At 48.4% G+C, this 19,909-nt stretch overlaps 1 protein-coding gene across 1 annotated transcript in view; it reads right to left on the minus strand.

The window, feature by feature from the left end:
* The window catches only part of LOC311318227 (sodium/hydrogen exchanger 6-like), a 41,022-nt gene that overhangs the window by 5,163 nt on the left and 15,950 nt on the right, over positions 1 to 19,909 (minus strand). The window contains exons 7-14 of the mRNA XM_084449491.1: positions 15,203 to 15,344; positions 14,046 to 14,151; positions 10,140 to 10,228; positions 7,208 to 7,321; positions 5,447 to 5,558; positions 4,520 to 4,673; positions 1,958 to 1,988; positions 1,510 to 1,595 (exon numbers count right to left, since the gene is read on the minus strand). Coding sequence (XP_084305617.1) covers positions 1,510 to 1,595; positions 1,958 to 1,988; positions 4,520 to 4,673; positions 5,447 to 5,558; positions 7,208 to 7,321; positions 10,140 to 10,228; positions 14,046 to 14,151; positions 15,203 to 15,344 — 834 coding nt within the window. The remainder of the gene's footprint in view (positions 1 to 1,509; positions 1,596 to 1,957; positions 1,989 to 4,519; positions 4,674 to 5,446; positions 5,559 to 7,207; positions 7,322 to 10,139; positions 10,229 to 14,045; positions 14,152 to 15,202; positions 15,345 to 19,909) is intronic.

Genomic DNA, 19,909 nt, shown 5'->3' on the forward strand with positions numbered 1-19,909 from the left:
CACACAGACAGGAGGAGTCAGACAGACAGACAGGAGGAGTCACACAGACAGACAGGAGGAGTCAGACAGACAGACAGGAGGAGTCACACAGACAGGAGGAGTCACACAGACAGGAGGAGTCACACAGACAGGAGGAGTCACACAGACAGGAGGAGTCACACAGACAGGAGGAGTCACACAGACAGGAGGAGTCAGACAGACAGACAGGAGGAGTCACACAGACAGACAGGAGGAGTCAGACAGACAGACAGGAGGAGTCACACAGAAAGGAGGAGTCACACAGACAGGAGGAGTCACACAGACAGGAGGAGTCACACAGACAGGAGGAGTCACACAGACAGGAGGAGTCACACAGACAGGAGGAGTCACACAGACAGGAGGAGTCACACAGACAGGAGGAGTCAGACAGACAGACAGGAGGAGTCACACAGACAGGAGGAGTCACACAGACAGGAGGAGTCACACAGACAGGAGGAGTCACACAGACAGACAGGAGGAGTCAGAGGGGGGTGAGAGTGCTCCCTGATGGGGGGGTGAGAGTGCTCCCTGACGGGGGGGTGAGAGTGCTCCCTGACGGGGGGGTGAGAGGGGGGTGAGAGTGCTCCCTGACGGGGGGTGAGAGTGCTCCCTGACGGGGGGGTGAGAGTGCTCCCTGATGGAGGGTGAGAGTGCTCCCTGATGGAGGGTGAGAGGGGGGTGAGAGTGCTCCCTGATGGGGGGTGAGAGGGGGGTGAGAGTGCTCCCTGATGGGGGGTGAGAGGGGGGTGAGAGTGCTCCCTGACGGGGGGGTGAGAGTGCTCCCTGACGGGGGGGTGAGAGTGCTCCCTGACGGGGGGGTGAGAGTGCTCCCTGATGGGGGGGTGAGAGTGCTCCCTGATGGGGGGGTGAGAGGGGGGTGAGAGTGCTCCCTGATGGAGGGTGAGAGTGCTCCCTGATGGAGGGTGAGAGGGGGGTGAGAGTGCTCCCTGATGGGGGGTGAGAGTGCTCCCTGACGGGGGGGGTGAGAGTGCTCCCTGACGGGGGGGGTGAGAGTGCTCCCTGACGGGGGGTGAGAGTGCTCCCTGACGGGGGGGTGAGAGTGCTCCCTGATGGGGGGTGAGAGTGCTCCCTGATGGGGGGTGAGAGTGCTCCCTGATGGGGGGTGAGAGTGCTCCCTGATGGGGGGGTGAGAGTGCTCCCTGACGGGGGGTGAGAGTGCTCCCTGACGGGGGGGTGAGAGTGCTCCCTGATGGGGGGTGAGAGTGCTCCCTGATGGGGGGTGAGAGTGCTCCCTGACGGGGGGTGAGAGTGTTCCCTGACGGGGGGTGAGAGTGTTCCCTGATGGGGGGTGAGAGTGCTCCCTGATGGGGGGTGAGAGTGCTCCCTGATGGGGGGTGAGAGTGCTCCCTGACGGGGGGGTGAGAGTGCTCCCTGATGGGGGGGTGAGAGTGCTCCCTGACGGGGGGTGAGAGTGCTACTGGGATCACGTGGTCTATGGTGCAGCTGGGCGCTGTAGCAGGAAAAGGATACTGGTGGTCGAAGTTGTACCAGATTCTGAAAGGCCAGGCGCTCTCATGTTTAGTGCTGCTGCACTGCGTCCCATCCAGGACTGTCACCTGCTCACACACAGAGAGATGGGTCAGCGACACACACACACACACACACACACACACACACACACACACACACACACACACACACACACACACACACACACACACACACACACACACACACACACACACACACACACACACACAGAAACAGTCAGCAACAGACACACTGGGTCAACAACAGACACACAGAGAGCCAGTCAGCAACAGACAGAGTGAAACTCAGGGGTATTGTATTGCATGTAAGGCAAGCAAATTAACTAAACAGCATTGTTTTGTTAATTTTCAAGCAACCATAAACATTACCACGTTTAGCAACATGAGGCTAATCAATCAAAGAGCCCGGAGGTCACATGGTTACTCACAGAGCTGTCTTGGTCCGAGTCCACACCCACACTAGGAAAAAAAAACAGAAACTGTTATAACCTGAACTACATAAGGAAACAGACCACCTACAGTACCTGTACTACATACGTATGAACACAGGTCCTCAATTAACTTTGGTACATTGGCAATTGGTCCACTTGAGGTGCACTTGATCTATTAAAATCATCTGTGTTCGCTCCTTCATCCATTGGTTTGTCCCATGTGCTGTACCAGACCCCTCCACTGGGGGTGCTTAAGTTGCCACTGTTATTTTTTCCCATTGCCAATACATATTGCTTTATACACAAAAAATATACTTTAAGTCTCAGTAAAAGTGTAGTCCATTCTACCGAAGACCCCTTCTTCTTTCCAAATCCATTGAGAGTAGAGCTTGAGGAGTTTCATGCTTCCTTGTCTGTGTACATGTTTCTCGTAGGTTATGCTGCGTTCTATGTGTCTGGGAAGTGGTGAGATGGGAAGTGGGAGAGACGGAGAACGAGGTCACCAACAAGGTCACCGCGTTCCAGTTGACACCAACAACAGCTCGGAACAAAGATGGACGTCAGCGAGCTGTTTGCCAAAACAATAGATAATAACGCACTATGTGGTATTCTGCACATACAAAAGACGTCTCAAACATGTCCTCAGATAGTTGGGGAATACTGTGTACGACTGATTTAATGAGACACAAATAAGACAGAAATGGTAATAAAACAGCATTACTTAAGTTTCACTTAAGTACACAGCTGCTATCTTGTTCACGACTTCTGGGGGTAAGGGCAAGTGGTACAAGTTTGCGAGCCGAGAAAACAAGTTGTGAACTTCACGAGCCAAATGGAACGCAGCATTAGTGTAGAGGTCAGGTGCATTGTGGGTACAGTTATGCATAGTTATAGCCGTTGTATTGCACAGGATAGATGAGGTGGTTCTTCTTTAGGTAGTTTTATAATGTTGGATAGATAAAATAGACTAGTGATAGTGTATGGCTAAATCATGTGTGTCCAACCGTAATATGTGTTGACATGACCATAGATGCGGTGTCTGTGGGTGGGTTAGGGTTAGGGGTTAGATAGTCATAGAGCCCAGACTATCTGTGTCCAATGTCCAGGTTCATTTGTTCTGTGTGACCCCTCAAGCACGTACTTCAGGCGAATGTGGGACAATTACTGCCCATTCTCCCGTGCTCGGCTAGTGAAAGGAAATCTCAAATTATCAGACATACCTATCGTATCATAATGCTGTATAATCAGCCAAGTTGTCAGAGTCAAGATGTGACTTGATCACTAATTGACTAGCTGTTGTGTCTAGCTAGCTGATTACATTTTAAGAAGCTATAATTACTGTAGACACAGTTATGCTTGGCTGTTAATGGGATGTGAATGGTAAACTATCAATGTTTACCCCATTGGCTAACACCAGCTGTGCCCAACCCAGCTGCTCATAAACAGCAATGATGATGCTCTGTGTTATTGTGCGCACGAGTGGAGCGGTACATCATAACTGTACACTTGTTTAGCATTGGCTGCGTTTACATGGACAGTTTAATTCCCTTTTCATTCGTAATGAATGCCCAATCCTATTAAAAGTGATCATGTAAACAACTAAATCGGATTGAAATTGTCAATGCGATTGAAAATCTAATCCGATGTAAGGGACTGGGTGTAGTCCGATTCTCAATCCGATTTAAAAAAAAAAAATTGTACATGTATACGCTTAATCATATTAAAATGTATTCCGGTCTTTCTGCGCAAACTCGTTTCCTTGCCCTTCTGGCGCGATCACGTACAAAGCGTGCGAGAAGATGGATCTGTGCCTTGTTCTATGCAACTTATATCAATTTGTCAAAAATGTTGATTATTTTTTATGTGTAATGTGTGCAAACGACCTTGATGCAATTACACTTTTGTAGTTATATTTTCTACAATAAATGGAAAGAAGAGAATGTGTTGTTGCTCTGAGTGTTTACCTCGGGGGGATGTACAGTGACGCCCCCGAGATGAGAGGTAAATGACCTGCTACCGTTAGCAGGTCCCGTCACATCCCTCCTCCTCCTCAACAGACGAAGGGTAAACAGTTAATGTTTTGGTCGTACTGCTGCTTCACGAACAGAAGCAAAATGAGTCAGAAAAAGGCACTAATAATGAGGTCAACCATCTTGCTGCTATCTGGAACGAGGACTACAGTGTTTTCTACCGGTAAACGTAAACCCCTGTCCAATCAGAAGCCTTCCCAGCCCCAAACCCCTGTCCAATCAGAAGCCTTCCCAGCCCCAAACCCCTGTCCAATCAGAAGCCTTCCCAGACCCAAACCTTACGTGGACCCAAATAAATGCGATTAAAAGTGTTTCCCATGTAAACTCGCAGGAAAAATTTTCATTCCAAATGATTTCATTCGGATTATTTCATTCCGAATGAAAAGCCATCATGTAACCGCAGCCAATGACTCTGCACTTCTGGATAACTGAGTGCACCTTCAGTATTATATATATATATTATATGATATTATATATATTATATATATCTTGATAACTGAGTGCACCTTCAGTATTTCCTAGAGCTCACCGTATGCTCATGAAGGAGAGCATGGGGGTGGTGCCTCCACCGCACAGCCACACGGTGAAGAAGACGATGAGGAGGGTGGTGGAGAACATCATCTGCCGCGCGTACGTAGCCGTGTCACGGATGGAGAGGGCAAAGGTCATGGCCCCACGCAGACCTGGCAGAGCAGGAGGGGACAAAGATCAGGAGAGGAGAGGAGGGGATGAGAGGGCAGAGGAGGAGGAGAGGAGGGGATGAGAGGGCAGAGGAGGAGGAGAGAGGAGAGGAGGGGATGAGAGGGCAGAGGAGGAGGAGAGAGGAGGGGATGAGAGGGCAGAGGAGGAGGAGAGAGGAGGGGATGAGAGGCCAGAGGAGGAGAGAGGAGAGGAGGGGATGAGAGGGCAGAGGAGGAGGAGTGAGGAGAGGAGGGGATGAGAGGGCAGAGGAGGAGGAGTGAGGAGAGGAGGGGATGAGAGGCCAGAGGAGGAGAGAGGAGAGGAGGGGATGAGAGGGCAGAGGAGGAGGAGTGAGGAGAGGAGGGGATGAGAGGCCAGAGGAGGAGAGAGGAGAGGAGGGGATGAGAGGGCAGAGGAGAGGAGGAGGCCTGGCAGAAGAGGAGGTGACAGGGAGATTAGGAGAGGAGGAAAGCAGGACGAGTCGGTGAAGAGCAAGGAGGAGAGGAGGAGAGAGGAGACCTGGCAGAAGAGGATGTAATGAGGAGAGGAGATCTTGCAGGAAAGGAGGTGATGGATAGATCAGGAGAAGAGGAGAGGAAAGGAGAAGAGAGTTGATGTCCTGAGGACAGGAGAGGAGAGGAGAGGAGAGGAGAGGAGAGGAGAGGAGAGGAGAGGAGAGGAGAGGAGAGGAGAGGAGAGGAGAGGAGAGGAGAGGAGAGGAGAGGAGAGGAGAGGAGAGGAGAGGAGAGGAGAGGAGAGCCAATACTGTATCTACCTGCAAACATCATGACATGCTGGAAGTTGGACCTGATCTTGTTCTTGCGGCCCAGGTTGAGCAGGAAGGACAGGGGGTAGATGTTAGCTGCCCTGCCCAGGAACACTGCCAGCTAGGAGGGCAGGGAGTCAAGGACTAGGACCAGGGGTTGTGCTAGGCCTGGATGTCTGGGGTAGGGGGCTAGGCCTGGATGTCTGGGGTAGGGGGCTAGGCCTACAGGTCTGGGTTGTGCTAGGCCTGGAAGTCTGGGGTAGGGGGCTAGGCCTAGAGGTCTGGGTTGTGCTAGGCCTGGATGTCTGGGGTAGGGGGCTAGGCCTGGAAGTCTGGGGTAGGGGGCTAGGCCTAGAGGTCTGGGTTGTGCTAGGCCTGGAAGTCTGGGGTAGGGGGCTAGGCCTAGAGGTCTGGGTTGTGCTAGGCCTGGATGTCTGGGGTAGGGGGCTAGGCCTGGATGTCTGGGGTAGGGGGCTAGGCCTGGAAGTCTGGGGTAGGGGGCTAGGCCTGGAAGTCTGGGGTAGGGGGCTAGGCCTGGATGTCTGGGGTAGGGGGCTAGGCCTAGAGGTCTGGGGTAGGGGGCTAGGCCTGGAAGTCTGGGGTAGGGGGCTAGGCCTGGATGTCTGGGGTAGGGGGCTAGGCCTGGATGTCTGGGGTAGGGGGCTAGGCCTGGAAGTCTGGGGTAGGGGGCTAGGCCTGGATGTCTGGGGTAGGGGGCTAGGCCTGGAAGTCTGGGGTAGGGGGCTAGGCCTAGAGGTCTGGGTTGTGCTAGGCCTGGAAGTCTGGGGTAGGGGGCTAGGCCTGGAAGTCTGGGGTAGGGGGCTAGGCCTGGATGTCTGGGGTAGGGGGCTAGGCCTAGAGGTCTGGGTTGTGCTAGGCCTGGAAGTCTAGGGTAGGGGGCTAGTTCTTAAGGTTGGGCATGGAGCTACACCTGGAGGTCTGGGTTGGGGTAAATGGTAAAATGGTAAATGGACTGCACTTATATAGCGCTTTTCCACCTTAGCGGCACTCAAAGCGCTTTACAATGGCCTCTCATTCATCCATTCACACACACATTCACACACCAATGGCGGTAGCTGCCATGCAAGGTGCTAACCTGCTCATTGGGAGCAATTAGGGGTTAGGTGTCTTGCTCAAGGACACTTCGACATGTGGACAGTTGGAGCTGGGATTCGAACCGCTGACCCTTCGATCATTGAACGACCCGCTCTACCAACTGAGCTACAGCCGCTCTACCCACTCTACCAACTGAGCTACAGCCGCTCTACCCACTCTACCAACTGAGCTACAGCCGCCCCCTTAGGAAGCAAGGCCTGGTGTAGAGAGCTAGGCCTGGAGGTCTGGGTTGGGATAGCGAGCTAGGCCTGGAGGTCTGGGTTGGGATAGAGAGCTAGGCCTGGAGGTCTGGGTTGGGATAGCGAGCTAGGCCTGGAGGTCTGGGTTGGGATAGCGAGCTAGGCCTGGAGGTCTGTTTTGTGTGCGTTTCGTCGGGTTTTCGCCTGGGTAGTTCCACAATATCTGCCAACACTTGTGAGTGAAGTTTACTATCGCTGGAGCGCCGTTCACACCCGCCAGAGTGAACTTCACTCACGCTCATGTTCAGCAGCCTGCATGCGTGCGTTCAGTTCACCGTTCATCAAAAACATGAGCGCGTTCAGTGAACGGCGATCTTTTAGTATGTTCATGCACAGCTCTGCTGATTATTGTATCTAAAGGAGAAAGAGACAAGCTAAAAGCTCAAATATCAGAAGCGTAAGTAGTAGAGGATACGAAAGCTCCGATGATGAACATGGGGTTGAAGACGTGGGACTGGAAGGAGAAGAGCGTCAGGCCCATGTAGGAGAAGATGAAGTTCTCTGCCAAGAAGTTGAGCAGCTCAAATAGCTTAGGGAGGAAGACAAACACAGCAGGGGCCTCATTTATCAAACTTGGCGTATGTTTCATACCACATAGTGGAGCACGTAGAAAGGCAATTTACAGAGTAAACTTGGCGTATCCTACACATGTCTACCTCCACATACACATATATATATATATAGACATACACATATCTACCTACGCATGTCGACCTCCACACACACATATATATATATATAGACATACACATATCTACCTACGCATGTCGACCTCCACACACACATATATATATATATACTGTATATACACACACATCTACCTACGCATGTCTACCTCCACACACACACACACACATATATATATATACACATATCAACCTTCGCATGTCTACCTCCACATACACATACATACATATATATACACATACATACATATATATACACATACATACATATATATATATACACATACATATATATATATATAGACATACACATATCTAATGCAAGGCGGACACGCTGACAGCGCAGGAGGGACGTCCCTCTTGGTGGTCAGCGCTCCTTTGAGGAGTGACTTTTACCAGCTACTCTCTCCCACTACCTGGGGATGACTCTCTACCACTACCTGGGACTGACTCTCTACCACTACCTGGGACTGACTCTCTATCACTACCTGGGACTGACTCTCTATCACTACCTGGGACTGACTCTCAACCACTACCTGGGACTGACTCTCTATCACTACCTGGGACTGACTCTCTCCCACTACCTGGGACTGACTCTCTCCCACTACCTGGGACTGACTCTCTCCCACTACCTGGGACTGACTCTCTCCCACTACCTGGGACTGACTCTCTACCACTACCTGGGACTGACTCTCTATCACTACCTGAGACTGACTCTCTCCCACTACCTGGGACTGACTCTCTACCACTACCTGGGACTGACTCTCTATCACTACCTGGGACTGACTCTCTATCACTACCTGGGACTGACTCTCTCCCACTACCTGGGACTGACTCTCTCCCACTACCTGGGACTGACTCTCTATCACTACCTGGGACTGACTCTCTATCACTACCTGGGACTGACTCTCTATCACTACCTGGGACTGACTCTCTATCACTACCTGGGACTGACTCTCTATCACTACCTGGGACTGACTCTCTCCCACTACCTGGGACTGACTCTCTCCCACTACCTGGGACTGACTCTCTATCACTACCTGGGACTGACTCTCTCCCACTACCTGGGACTGACTCTCTATCACTACCTGGGACTGACTCTCTCCCACTACCTGGGACTGACTCTCTATCACTACCTGGGACTGACTCTCTCCCACTACCTGGGACTGACTCTCTCCCACTACCTGGGACTGACTCTCTATCACTACCTGGGACTGACTCTCTATCACTACCTGGGACTGACTCTCTATCACTACCTGGGACTGACTCTCTATCACTACCTGGGACTGACTCTCTCCCACTACCTGAGACTGACTCTCTACCACTACCTGGGACTGACTCTCTATCACTACCTGGGACTGACTCTCTCCCACTACCTGGGACTGACTCTCTCCCACTACCTGGGACTGACTCTCTCCCACTACCTGGGACTGACTCTCTCCCACTACCTGGGACTGACTCTCTACCACTACCTGGGACTGACTCTCTCCCACTACCTGGGACTGACTCTCTCCCACTACCTGGGACTGACTCTCTATCACTACCTGGGACTGACTCTCTATCACTACCTGGGACTGACTCTCTATCACTACCTGGGACTGACTCTCTATCACTACCTGGGACTGACTCTCTCTACCACTACCTGGGACTGACTCTCTACCACTACCTGGGACTGACTCTCTATCACTACCTGGGACTGACTCTCTCCCACTACCTGGGACTGACTCTCTATCACTACCTGGGACTGACTCTCTCCCACTACCTGGGACTGACTCTCTATCACTACCTGGGACTGACTCTCTATCACTACCTGGGACTGACTCTCTATCACTACCTGGGACTGACTCTCTCCCACTACCTGGGACTGACTCTCTCCCACTACCTGGGACTGACTCTCTCCCACTACCTGGGACTGACTCTCTCCCACTACCTGGGACTGACTCTCTCCCACTACCTGGGACTGACTCTCTATCACTACCTGGGACTGACTCTCTCCCACTACCTGGGACTGACTCTCTCCCACTACCTGGGACTGACTCTCTATCACTACCTGGGACTGACTCTCTATCACTACCTGGGACTGACTCTCTCCCACTACCTGGGACTGACTCTCTCCCACTACCTGGGACTGACTCTCTCCCACTACCTGGGACTGACTCTCTATCACTACCTGGGACTGACTCTCTATCACTACCTGGGACTGACTCTCTCCCACTACCTGGGACTGACTCCACCAGGGTTCATGAGGATTCATGATTCACTCGGCTACACAAGCAGGGCATAGATTTGACAGGCAAACTGTCCCCCGAGTCCTGGGACGCGGGGGAGAAGTTGTTGTAGGTGTAGTGAGTGTGTTACCTGCTTGGTTCTGTCCTGGGACTCGGGGGACAGGTTGTTGTAGGTGTAGTGAGTGTGTTACCTGCTTGGTTCTGTCCTGGGACGCGGGGGAGAGGTTGTTGTAGGTGTAGTGAGTGTGTTACCTGCTTGGTCCTGTCCTGGGACTCGGGGGACAGGTTGTTGTAGGTGTAGTGAGTGTGTTACCTGCTTGGTCCTGTCCTGGGACTCGGGGGACAGGTTGTTGTAGGTGTAGTGAGTGTGTTACCTGCTTGGTTCTGTCCTGGGACGCGGGGGACAGGTTGTTGTAGGTGTAGTGAGTGTTACCTGCTTGGTCCTGTCCTGGGACTCGGGGGACAGGTTGTTGTAGGTGTAATGAGCCTGAGTGATCCCACAGAACAGCACAGCCACCACACCTGAAGGAACACATTTACAATCAGAAAACTTCAAAACACGCAGAGATCGAAATACACAATTAACTTTGCAGCAATACAATACATACAGACAAAATCACAGATTACACAGCCTTTAAAACACTGCAGCAACAGATATTTACAATCTATTATATATATATATATACACACACACACACACACACACACACATATATACATATACACACACATACACATACCCTGTATAAAAGAACGTAATTAATTGCAAGGGCATTTAAACATTAATAATGGCTGAACAACTGAATAAATAATACAGTAATAATAAATACTCTGTTGGATCCTGTCCACGTGCATAGTGCACTGAAGTGCTTATCAGTCTTGTTTATTTGGGTTATTGCACTTGTCTTGGAATAAACAAGTTTCTGGCCCTGTTGGGTAGGAGTTGCAATTTGGGGGCGAGTGGATGGGAAGAGTTGGATGTGACTTTACTTGCCTCTGCAAGGCTCTGACACACTCACATGCAGGCAAGCGCACACAAATATATTATTTCTTGATTGTACGCAATTATGCGTTGTATGTCTTTTTGTGCGGTAAAGTAGGGATGGGGTTATGCGTCAACATAGTCGACGTCATCAACTACGTAAATACGTCAACTTGTAAAACGTGTAGATACATCGCAAAGAAGTAGGATGGCGCAGCCCTGTCAAAACTAGCAGGACTGGAAATTGATTTTCTATTAATTTATGCCATAAAAACGTTATCTTGCAGCTTTTATCTTTCGAGCCCCGCTTCTAACTGGCAATAAGATGAAGATATTCGTCTCTCATCTCTCTTCCGCTCAAATTCTGTGTTGCGCAATAGCGGGTCCCTATTGCGCAACCCCCGCTCACACGCAGAGCCCAGCTGATCTGAGAGAAACGCTCAAACAGTCTTCTGCAAGTGAGGGAGGAAACACAAGCAGTCTTTGAAACATTTAGCAAAAGCGTATCACAGTAGGCTACATGTGGAGAACTGCACTGTTTTTGACTGCCTAGTAGTTTTCTCGTTCCCAGTATTTGGATCAGAATGATCCAGATTTCGTAATCCATTTTTTTGCTATCCCAGATCAAATGTATCTTGTAGGTTTTGTCTTGGTTTTTCAAAGAATTTCCAGATAGGATCATCCAGATACCACAAGATCAGGATTACAGGATATATATTTGCAATCTTTGGACAGGACTCCGTTGGTCAAAGTAATACAACATTTCATTGACACAGACATGTGAAAATGTTGGGTAGTGTAAATCAGAATATTATTCTTATTCATTTAGCTGCATTAGTACACAGTACATAGGCCAGAATTGCATAAATTGGGGCTGGTCGTAACTCTTCTACCTAACAAAGGAAAAAGACCGTAACTTAATTTTTGGTCGAAAATGTGGACAAATATATCAAGTCAATTGTGTTATTTTTCGAGAAAATAGTGGTCTGTCTTTGCTATAACCTGGGAAGCGCAACAGAACCCAGGCAGGGTTAGGGTTAGGGTTAACAGAGGTTAGGGTTAGGGTTAACAGAACCCAGGCAGGGTTAGGGTTAGGGTTAACAGAACCCAGGCAGGGTTAGGGTTAGGGTTAACAGAACCCAGGCAGGGTTAGGGTTAGGGTTAACCCTAGGCCTTAACATCTCTGTCTTTGCTTCACGGCGTTAGAGTTGAGTTATGGTACTCTGCCTTTCTTTTGCTGTGCATCATATATTCTATTGATATTACATTAAGCCTAATTGTACAGTAGCAGGATCACTATCACATACTGATTCAAGAGTCAGGAGGGCTATGGGGATCTGGAGAGGAGAGAACCAGAGAGAGCAGAGAAACAGACCCCTCTATCTGAGGAGCAGAGAAACAGACCCCTCTATCTGAGGAGCAGAGAAACAGACCCCTCTATCTGAGGAGCAGAGAAACAGACCCCTCTATCTGAGGAGCAGAGAAACAGACCCCTCTATCTGAGGAGCAGAGAAACAGACCCCTCTATCTGAGGAGCAGAGAAACAGAACCCTCTATCTGAGGAGCAGAGAAACAGACCCTCTATCTGAGGAGCAGAGAAACAGACCCCTCTATCTGAGGAGCAGAGAAACAGACCCTCTATCTGAGGAGCAGAGAAACAGACCCCTCTAGCTGAGGAGCAGAGAAACAGACCCTCTAGCTGAGGAGCAGAGAAACAGACCCTCTAGCTGAGGAGCAGAGAAACAGACCCTCTATCTGAGGAGCAGAGAAACAGACCCTCTATCTGAGGAGCAGAGAAACAGACCCCTCTAGCTGAGGAGCAGAGAAACAGACCCTCTAGCTGAGGAGCAGAGAAACAGACCCTCTATCTGAGGAGCAGAGAAACAGACCCCTCTATCTGAGGAGCAGAGAAACAGACCCCTCTAGCTGAGGAGCAGAGAAACAGACCCTCTATCTGAGGAGCAGAGAAACAGACCCCTCTATCTGAGGAGCACATTAAACTGACCCCTCTATCTGAGGAGCAGAGAAACAGACCCTCTATCTGAGGAGCAGAGAAACAGACCTCTATCTGAGGAGCAGAGAAACAGACCCCTCTATCTGAGGAGCAGAGAAACAGACCCCTCTATCTGAGGAGCAGAGAAACAGACCCCTCTATCTGAGGAGCAGAGAAACAGACCCTCTAGCTGAGGAGCAGAGAAACAGACCCCTCTATCTGAGGAGCAGAGAAACAGACCCCTCTGAGGAGCAGAGAAACAGACCCCTCTAGCTGAGGAGCAGAGAAACAGACCCCTCTGAGGAGCAGAGAAACAGACCCCTCTAGCTGAGGAGCAGATTCAACTGACCTTGCTTCAACAGAGAGAAACCAAACTTCACATTCGCCTCTTAGAAGAGAGGCTGAAAGATGGTGGCATTACAGTTTCAGATGAAGATGTGTGACATTCTTGTACTTGCACCTACCTATTTTTCTAAGTGCTTGGATTTATTTTTTAGTATGTTAAAATATTTTATTGGTTAATTATTTAATTTAGAATGGATATTGTTTTGGCATGGTCTGTGGTAGGCTACTTTAATATGCAAGCATTGAATGAAAGAATGATTAAATATGTTCCATGCATCCTACATGTCTCTACATCCACCTCCATGTATCCTACATGTCTCTACATCCACCTCCATGTATCCTACATGTCTCTACATCCACCTCCATGTATCCTACATGTCTCTACATCCACCTCCATGTATCCTACATGTCTCTACATCCACCTCCATGTATCCTACATGTCTCTACATCCACCTCCATGTATCCTACATGTCTCTACATCCACCTCCATGCATCCTACATGTCTCTACATCCACCTTGAATCCTTGCTTGATCCACCCTTCCAGTGGGATCAGGATCATCCTGATTTTTAGCATCAAAACGATCCTAATCTCCACCTTAGAATTTTGAAATACCCAAGAACAACATTTGATCAGGATTCTGGTAAGGTTGGATTACCAAACCCATATCCCAATTTAGGAGGATTAGGATCACATATCCTGGTTTGAAATACCCAATTTTGAGATGTTATCCTATCCTGATCATTCTGATCCAGATTGAATGTTTAGAAATACTGGGCCCTGGTGTGAATGCTCACAGTCAGAGCTGTTGATGACATTCTATTGTTATATTATTTAATTAAACATCAAATCCAATCAGTGTGTTGTGATCCTGGTAAATGTACTTTAAACTTGATAAACTTGAAACTAGAATTTGTACGGACTAAGCTGTGACATGAGTCCTGAGGCAGATATGAGTTATTAATGTGTGTGTGTGTGTGTGTGTGTGTGTGTGTGTGTGTGTGTGTGTGCATGCGTTACCAGTGAAGCCGCAGGCCTCAGCCAGGAGGAAGGTGCTCCATGACATGAGGAAGAAGAGGGCGGTCTCCAGAAGGGGGAAGTCCCTCAGCTTGGTGAACTTGGTGACGTGACCAGGAGGTCAAGGAGCAAACGTGGAACAACCGTCACATGACTGAGAAGGTTAGGAGGAAGGACGTCACATGACTGAGAAGGTGAGGAGGAAGGACGGAGATCAGCTGACACCTCGGAGCTCAACATTAACAAGTTGCTCAGACTATATTTTTCTGTGCAATTATCACATCCATTATGGTTTATCAAACCTCTGAACAGGTCAGAGGTCAGGCTCAGAAGGTTCAGATTGAACAGGTCAGAGGTCAGGCTCAGAAGGGTCAGATTGAACAGGTCTGAGATTAGGGGAGATTAGGGTTAAAGTCGCAATGAAATGAAAAAAGCATTCTGTCACATTTTGGTTCACATAATTGGTCAGTGTTCACCTATTCAACGATGTATGCCAAAAAAATTACTAAATTCTACTTTTGTTGTAATCTTATATCAAAGTATATAATTTCTTACTTCCTGGAAAATGGTAGGTCACGTGCAATGACGACAACAGGTACCTTAGATTTTAGGCCAATAATCTAATCTGTCTAAAGTTCTTAAACCCCGTCCACTTGTCAATGTTCCAATCAAATTCCTCTAAACATATGTCCCACCCTCATAGCTTGTTTGCGTCGGAAATACGTCAAACTATGGAAGTTAGATGATCTCAAACGTCCGTTTCAGTGCGACTTTAAGGTTAGAGTCAGAAGGTTCTGGTTGAACGGGTCAGAGGTTAGGGTTAAGGTTAGAGTCAGAAGGTTCTGGTTGAACGGGTCAGAGGTTAGGGTTAAGGTTAGAGTCAGAAGGTTCTGGTTGAACAGGTCAGAGGTTAGGGTTAAGGTTAGAGTCAGAAGGTTCTGGTTGAACAGGTCAGAGGTTAGGGTTAAGGTTAGAGTCAGAAGGTTCTGGTTGAACGGGTCAGAGGTTAGGGTTAAGGTTAGAGTCAGAAGGTTCTGGTTGAACGGGTCAGAGGTTAGGGTTAAGGTTAGAGTCAGAAGGTTCTGGTTGGGTCAGAGGTTAGGGTTAAGGTTAGAGTCAGAAGGTTCTGGTTAGGGTTAGGGTTAGAGGTAGGAGGATATGAGGGCCGTCATGATGCCGGTGGCCACGCCCAGAGCGAACGATCCGCTGAAGACCCCCAGGAACACTCCCAAGGACTTCACCATGGCCGTCGCCTCAAAGCTGTGGCTGTTATCCCCCATTGGCTGGTAGGCGACGATAGACCTGAGGATGGTCACACACACACACACACACACACACACACATACACACAGGTGCACACACACACACACACACACAGTTTACTTTCTAAGCAGGATGGGTCCAACATCCTACCACCAAGTCCTATAGCCTGTATGACTGGGTCTATGACTGGGTCTATGACTGGGTCTATGACTGGGTCTATGACTGGGTCTATGACTGGGTCTATAACTGGGTCTATGACTGGGTCTATGACTGGGTCTATGACTGGGTCCTATAGCCTGTATGACTGGGTCTATGACTGGGTCTATGACTGGGTCTATGACTGGGTCCTAGAGCCTACATTCCCTGCGGAGAAGGGGCTTCTAGAAGACAGCCAGTAAAGGCCTTCTACTACAGACTGTTCACTTCACACTAGAACCTCATCACAACATCAACAGTAAATCAAAGCCCCCAGAGATCAGAAGAATCTCAATATCAGGAGATCCACCCAGGTTGAGTTAGGGCTAACCCTAACCCTAACCCTGTCCATCTCCTGAGCCACAGCACACTAGACTACAGCCTATAGCACTTTGAGTCGAGTGCAGTAGACTAAAGACTATAGCACAGTAGACTACAGCACAGTAGACTACAGCACAGTAGACTACAGCATGCAAAATAGAAGTAGACTGCAGCATGCAGGAGCATAGAAGTAGACTACAACCCACAGCACAGTAGACTAAAGACTACAGAAAAGTAGTCTACAGCACGGTAGACTACAACCTACAGCACAGTCGACTACAGCACTGTAGACCAAAGATTACAGCACAGTAGAGTTCAGTAAGAGGAATACAGCCTGCAGCAGTCGACTAAAGAGCAGAATCAGAATGGAATCAGACCTGAGGCAGTTACATGTCAGACCTGAGGCAGTTACATGTCAGACCTGGGGCAGTTACATGTCAGACCTGAGGCAGTTACATGTCAGACCTGAGGCAGTTACATGTCAGACCTGAGGCAGTTACATGTCAGACCTGAGGCAGTTACATGTCAGACCTGAGGCAGTTACATGTCAGACCTGAGGCAGTTACATGTCAGACCTGAGGTAGTTACATGTCAGACCTGAAGTAGTTACATGTCAGACCTGAGGCAGTTACATGTCAGACCTGAGGCAGTTACATGTCAGACCTGAGGCAGTTACATGTCAGATCTGAGGCAGTTACATGTCAAATACTGTCAAACACTTGGTGTGCACTTGATTTTGTGTTGCCACTGAATACCGAATCGGTGTTTCAGTGCAAGTATTTGTTCCATGCATTTGACCCCAGTTTGAAGGGCAGGAGGGAGGAAGGAGGGGCAAAGGCCGCTACAACCATGTCCCACCGTGGGGTCCAGGCCTGCTCCGGGGCCCCGCCCTGCTCCTTGGCCCCGCCCTGGCCACGCCTCCGGCTCTCCTTCTCAGAGCGCAGCAGCACACTTCATGGCAGCCACAGGGGTAGGGGAGGGTACCGTTAGTGTAGAAAGAGGGTTTGGTTAATATTAGAGGAGAGTTTGGTTAGTATTAGAGGAGGGCTTGGTTAGTATTAGAGGAGGGTTTGGTTAGTATTAGAGGAGGGCTTGGTTAGTATTAGAGGAGGGTTTGGTTAATATTAGAGGAGGGCTTGGTTAGTATTAGAGGAGGGCTTGGTTAGTATTAGAGGAGGGTTTGGTTAATATTAGAGGAGGGTTTGGTTAGTATTAGAGGAGGGTTTGGTTAGTATTAGAGGAGGGCTTGGTTAGTATTAGAGGAGGGTTTGGTTAATATTAGAGGAGAGTTTGGTTAATATTAGAGGAGGGCTTGGTTAGTATTAGAGGAGGGTTTGGTTAGTATTAGAGGAGGGTTTGGTTAGTATTAGAGGAGGGTTTGGTTAGTATTAGAGGAGGGCTTGGTTAATATTAGAGGAGGGCTTGGTTAGTATTAGAGGAGGGTTTGGTTAGTATTAGAGGAGGGTTTGGTTAGTGTTAGAGGAGGGTTTGGTTAGTATTAGAGGAGGGTTTGGTTAGTATTAGAGGAGGGCTTGGTTAGTATTAGAGGAGGGCTTGGTTAGTATTAGAGGAGGGCTTGGTTAATATTAGAGGAGGGCTTGGTTAGTATTAGAGGAGGGTTTGGTTAGTATTAGAGGAGGGTTTGGTTAGTATTAGAGGAGGGCTTGGTTAGTATTAGAGGAGGGCTTGGTTAGTATTAGAGGAGGGTTTGGTTAGTATTAGAGGAGGGCTTGGTTAGTATTAGAGGAGGGCTTGGTTAGTATTAGAGGAGGGCTTGGTTAGTATTAGAGGAGGGTTTGGTTAGTATTAGAGGAGGGCTTGGTTAGTATTAGAGGAGGGTTTGGTTAGTGTTAGAGGAGGGTTTGGTTAGTATTAGAGGAGGGTTTGGTTAGTATTAGAGGAGGGTTTGGTTAGTATTAGAGGAGGGTTTGGTTAGTATTAGAGGAGGGTTTGGTTAGTATTAGAGGAGGGTTTGGTTAGTATTAGAGGAGGGTTTGGTTAATATTAGAGGAGGGCTTGGTTAGTATTAGAGGAGGGTTTGGTTAGTATTAGAGGAGGGTTTGGTTAGTGTTAGAGGAGGGTTTGGTTAGTATTAGAGGAGGGTTTGGTTAGTATTAGAGGAGGGTTTGGTTAGTATTAGAGGAGGGTTTGGTTAATATTAGAGGAGGGCTTGGTTAGTATTAGAGGAGGGTTTGGTTAGTGTTAGAGGAGGGTTTGGTTAGTATTAGAGGAGGGTTTGGTTAGTATTAGAGGAGGGTTTGGTTAGTATTAGAGGAGGGCTTGGTTAGTATTAGAGGAGGGTTTGGTTAGTATTAGAGGAGGGCTTGGTTAGTATTAGAGGAGGGTTTGGTTAGTATTAGAGGAGGGTTTGGTTAGTATTAGAGGAGGGCTTGGTTAGTATTAGAGGAGGGTTTGGTTAGTATTAGAGGAGGGGTTGGTTAGTGTTAGAGGAGGGCTTGGTTAGTATTAGAGGAGGGTTTGGTTAGTATTAGAGGAGGGCTTGGTTAGTATTAGAGGAGGGCTTGGTTAGTGTTAGAGGAGGGTTTGGTTAGTATTAGAGGAGGGTTTGGTTAGTATTAGAGGAGGGTTTGGTTAGTATTAGAGGAGGGCTTGGTTAGTATTAGAGGAGGGCTTGGTTAGTGTTAGAGGAGGGTTTGGTTAATATTAGAGGAGGGTTTGGTTAGTATAAGAGGAGGGCTTGGTTAGTATTAGAGGAGGGTTTGGTTAGTGTTAGAGGAGGGTTTGGTTAGTATTAGAGGAGGGCTTGGTTAGTGTTAGAGGAGGGTTTGGTTAGTATTAGAGGAGGGCTTGGTTAGTATTAGAGGAGGGCTTGGTTAGTATTAGAGGAGGGTTTGGTTAGTATTAGAGGAGGGCTTGGTTAGTATTAGAGGGCTTGGTTAGTATTAGAGGAGGGCTTGGTTAGTGTTAGAGGAGGGTTTGGTTAATATTAGAGGAGGGTTTGGTTAGTATTAGAGGAGGGCTTGGTTAATATTAGAGGAGGGTTTGGTTAGTATTAGAGGAGGGTTTGGTTAGTATTAGAGGAGGGCTTGGTTAGTATTAGAGGGCTTGGTTAGTATTAGAGGAGGGCTTGGTTAGTGTTAGAGGAGGGTTTGGTTAGTATTAGAGGAGGGCTTGGTTAGTGTTAGAGGAGGGTTTGGTTAGTATTAGAGGAGGGCTTGGTTAGTATTAGAGGAGGGTTTGGTTAGTGTTAGAGGAGGGCTTGGTTAGTATTAGAGGAGGGTTTGGTTAGTATTAGAGGAGGGTTTGGTTAGTATTAGAGGAGGGCTTGGTTAGTATTAGAGGAGGGCTTGGTTAGTATTAGAGGAGGGCTTGGTTAGTATTAGAGGAGGGCTTGGTTAGTATTAGAGGAGGGTTTGGTTAATATTAGAGGAGGGTTTGGTTAGTATTAGAGGAGGGTTTGGTTAATATTAGAGGAGGGCTTGGTTAGTATTAGAGGAGGGCTTGGTTAGTATTAGAGGAGGGTTTGGTTAGTATTAGAGGAGGGCTTGGTTAGTATTAGAGGAGGGTTTGGTTAGTATTAGAGGAGGGTTTGGTTAGTATTAGAGGAGGGTTTGGTTAGTATTAGAGGAGGGTTTGGTTAGTATTAGAGGAGGGTTTGGTTAGTATTAGAGGAGGGCTTGGTTAGTATTAGAGGAGGGTTTGGTTAGTATTAGAGGAGGGCTTGGTTAGTATTAGAGGGCTTGGTTAGTATTAGAGGAGGGCTTGGTTAGTATTAGAGGAGGGTTTGGTTAGTATTAGAGGAGGGCTTGGTTAGTATTAGAGGAGGGCTTGGTTAGTATTAGAGGAGGGCTTGGTTAGTATTAGAGGAGGGTTTGGTTAGTATTAGAGGAGGGCTTGGTTAGTATTAGAGGAGGGTTTGGTTAATATTAGAGGAGGGCTTGGTTAGTATTAGAGGAGGGTTTGGTTAGTATTAGAGGAGGGTTTGGTTAGTATTAGAGGAGGGTTTGGTTAGTATTAGAGGAGGGTTTGGTTAGTATTAGAGGAGGGTTTGGTTAATATTAGAGGAGGGCTTGGTTAGTATTAGAGGAGGGTTTGGTTAGTATTAGAGGAGGGTTTGGTTAGTATTA

The sequence above is a fragment of the Borostomias antarcticus genome (assembly GCF_949987555.1).
Source record: "Borostomias antarcticus genome assembly, chromosome: 15".
Taxonomy (NCBI): Eukaryota; Metazoa; Chordata; class Actinopteri; order Stomiiformes; family Stomiidae; genus Borostomias; species Borostomias antarcticus.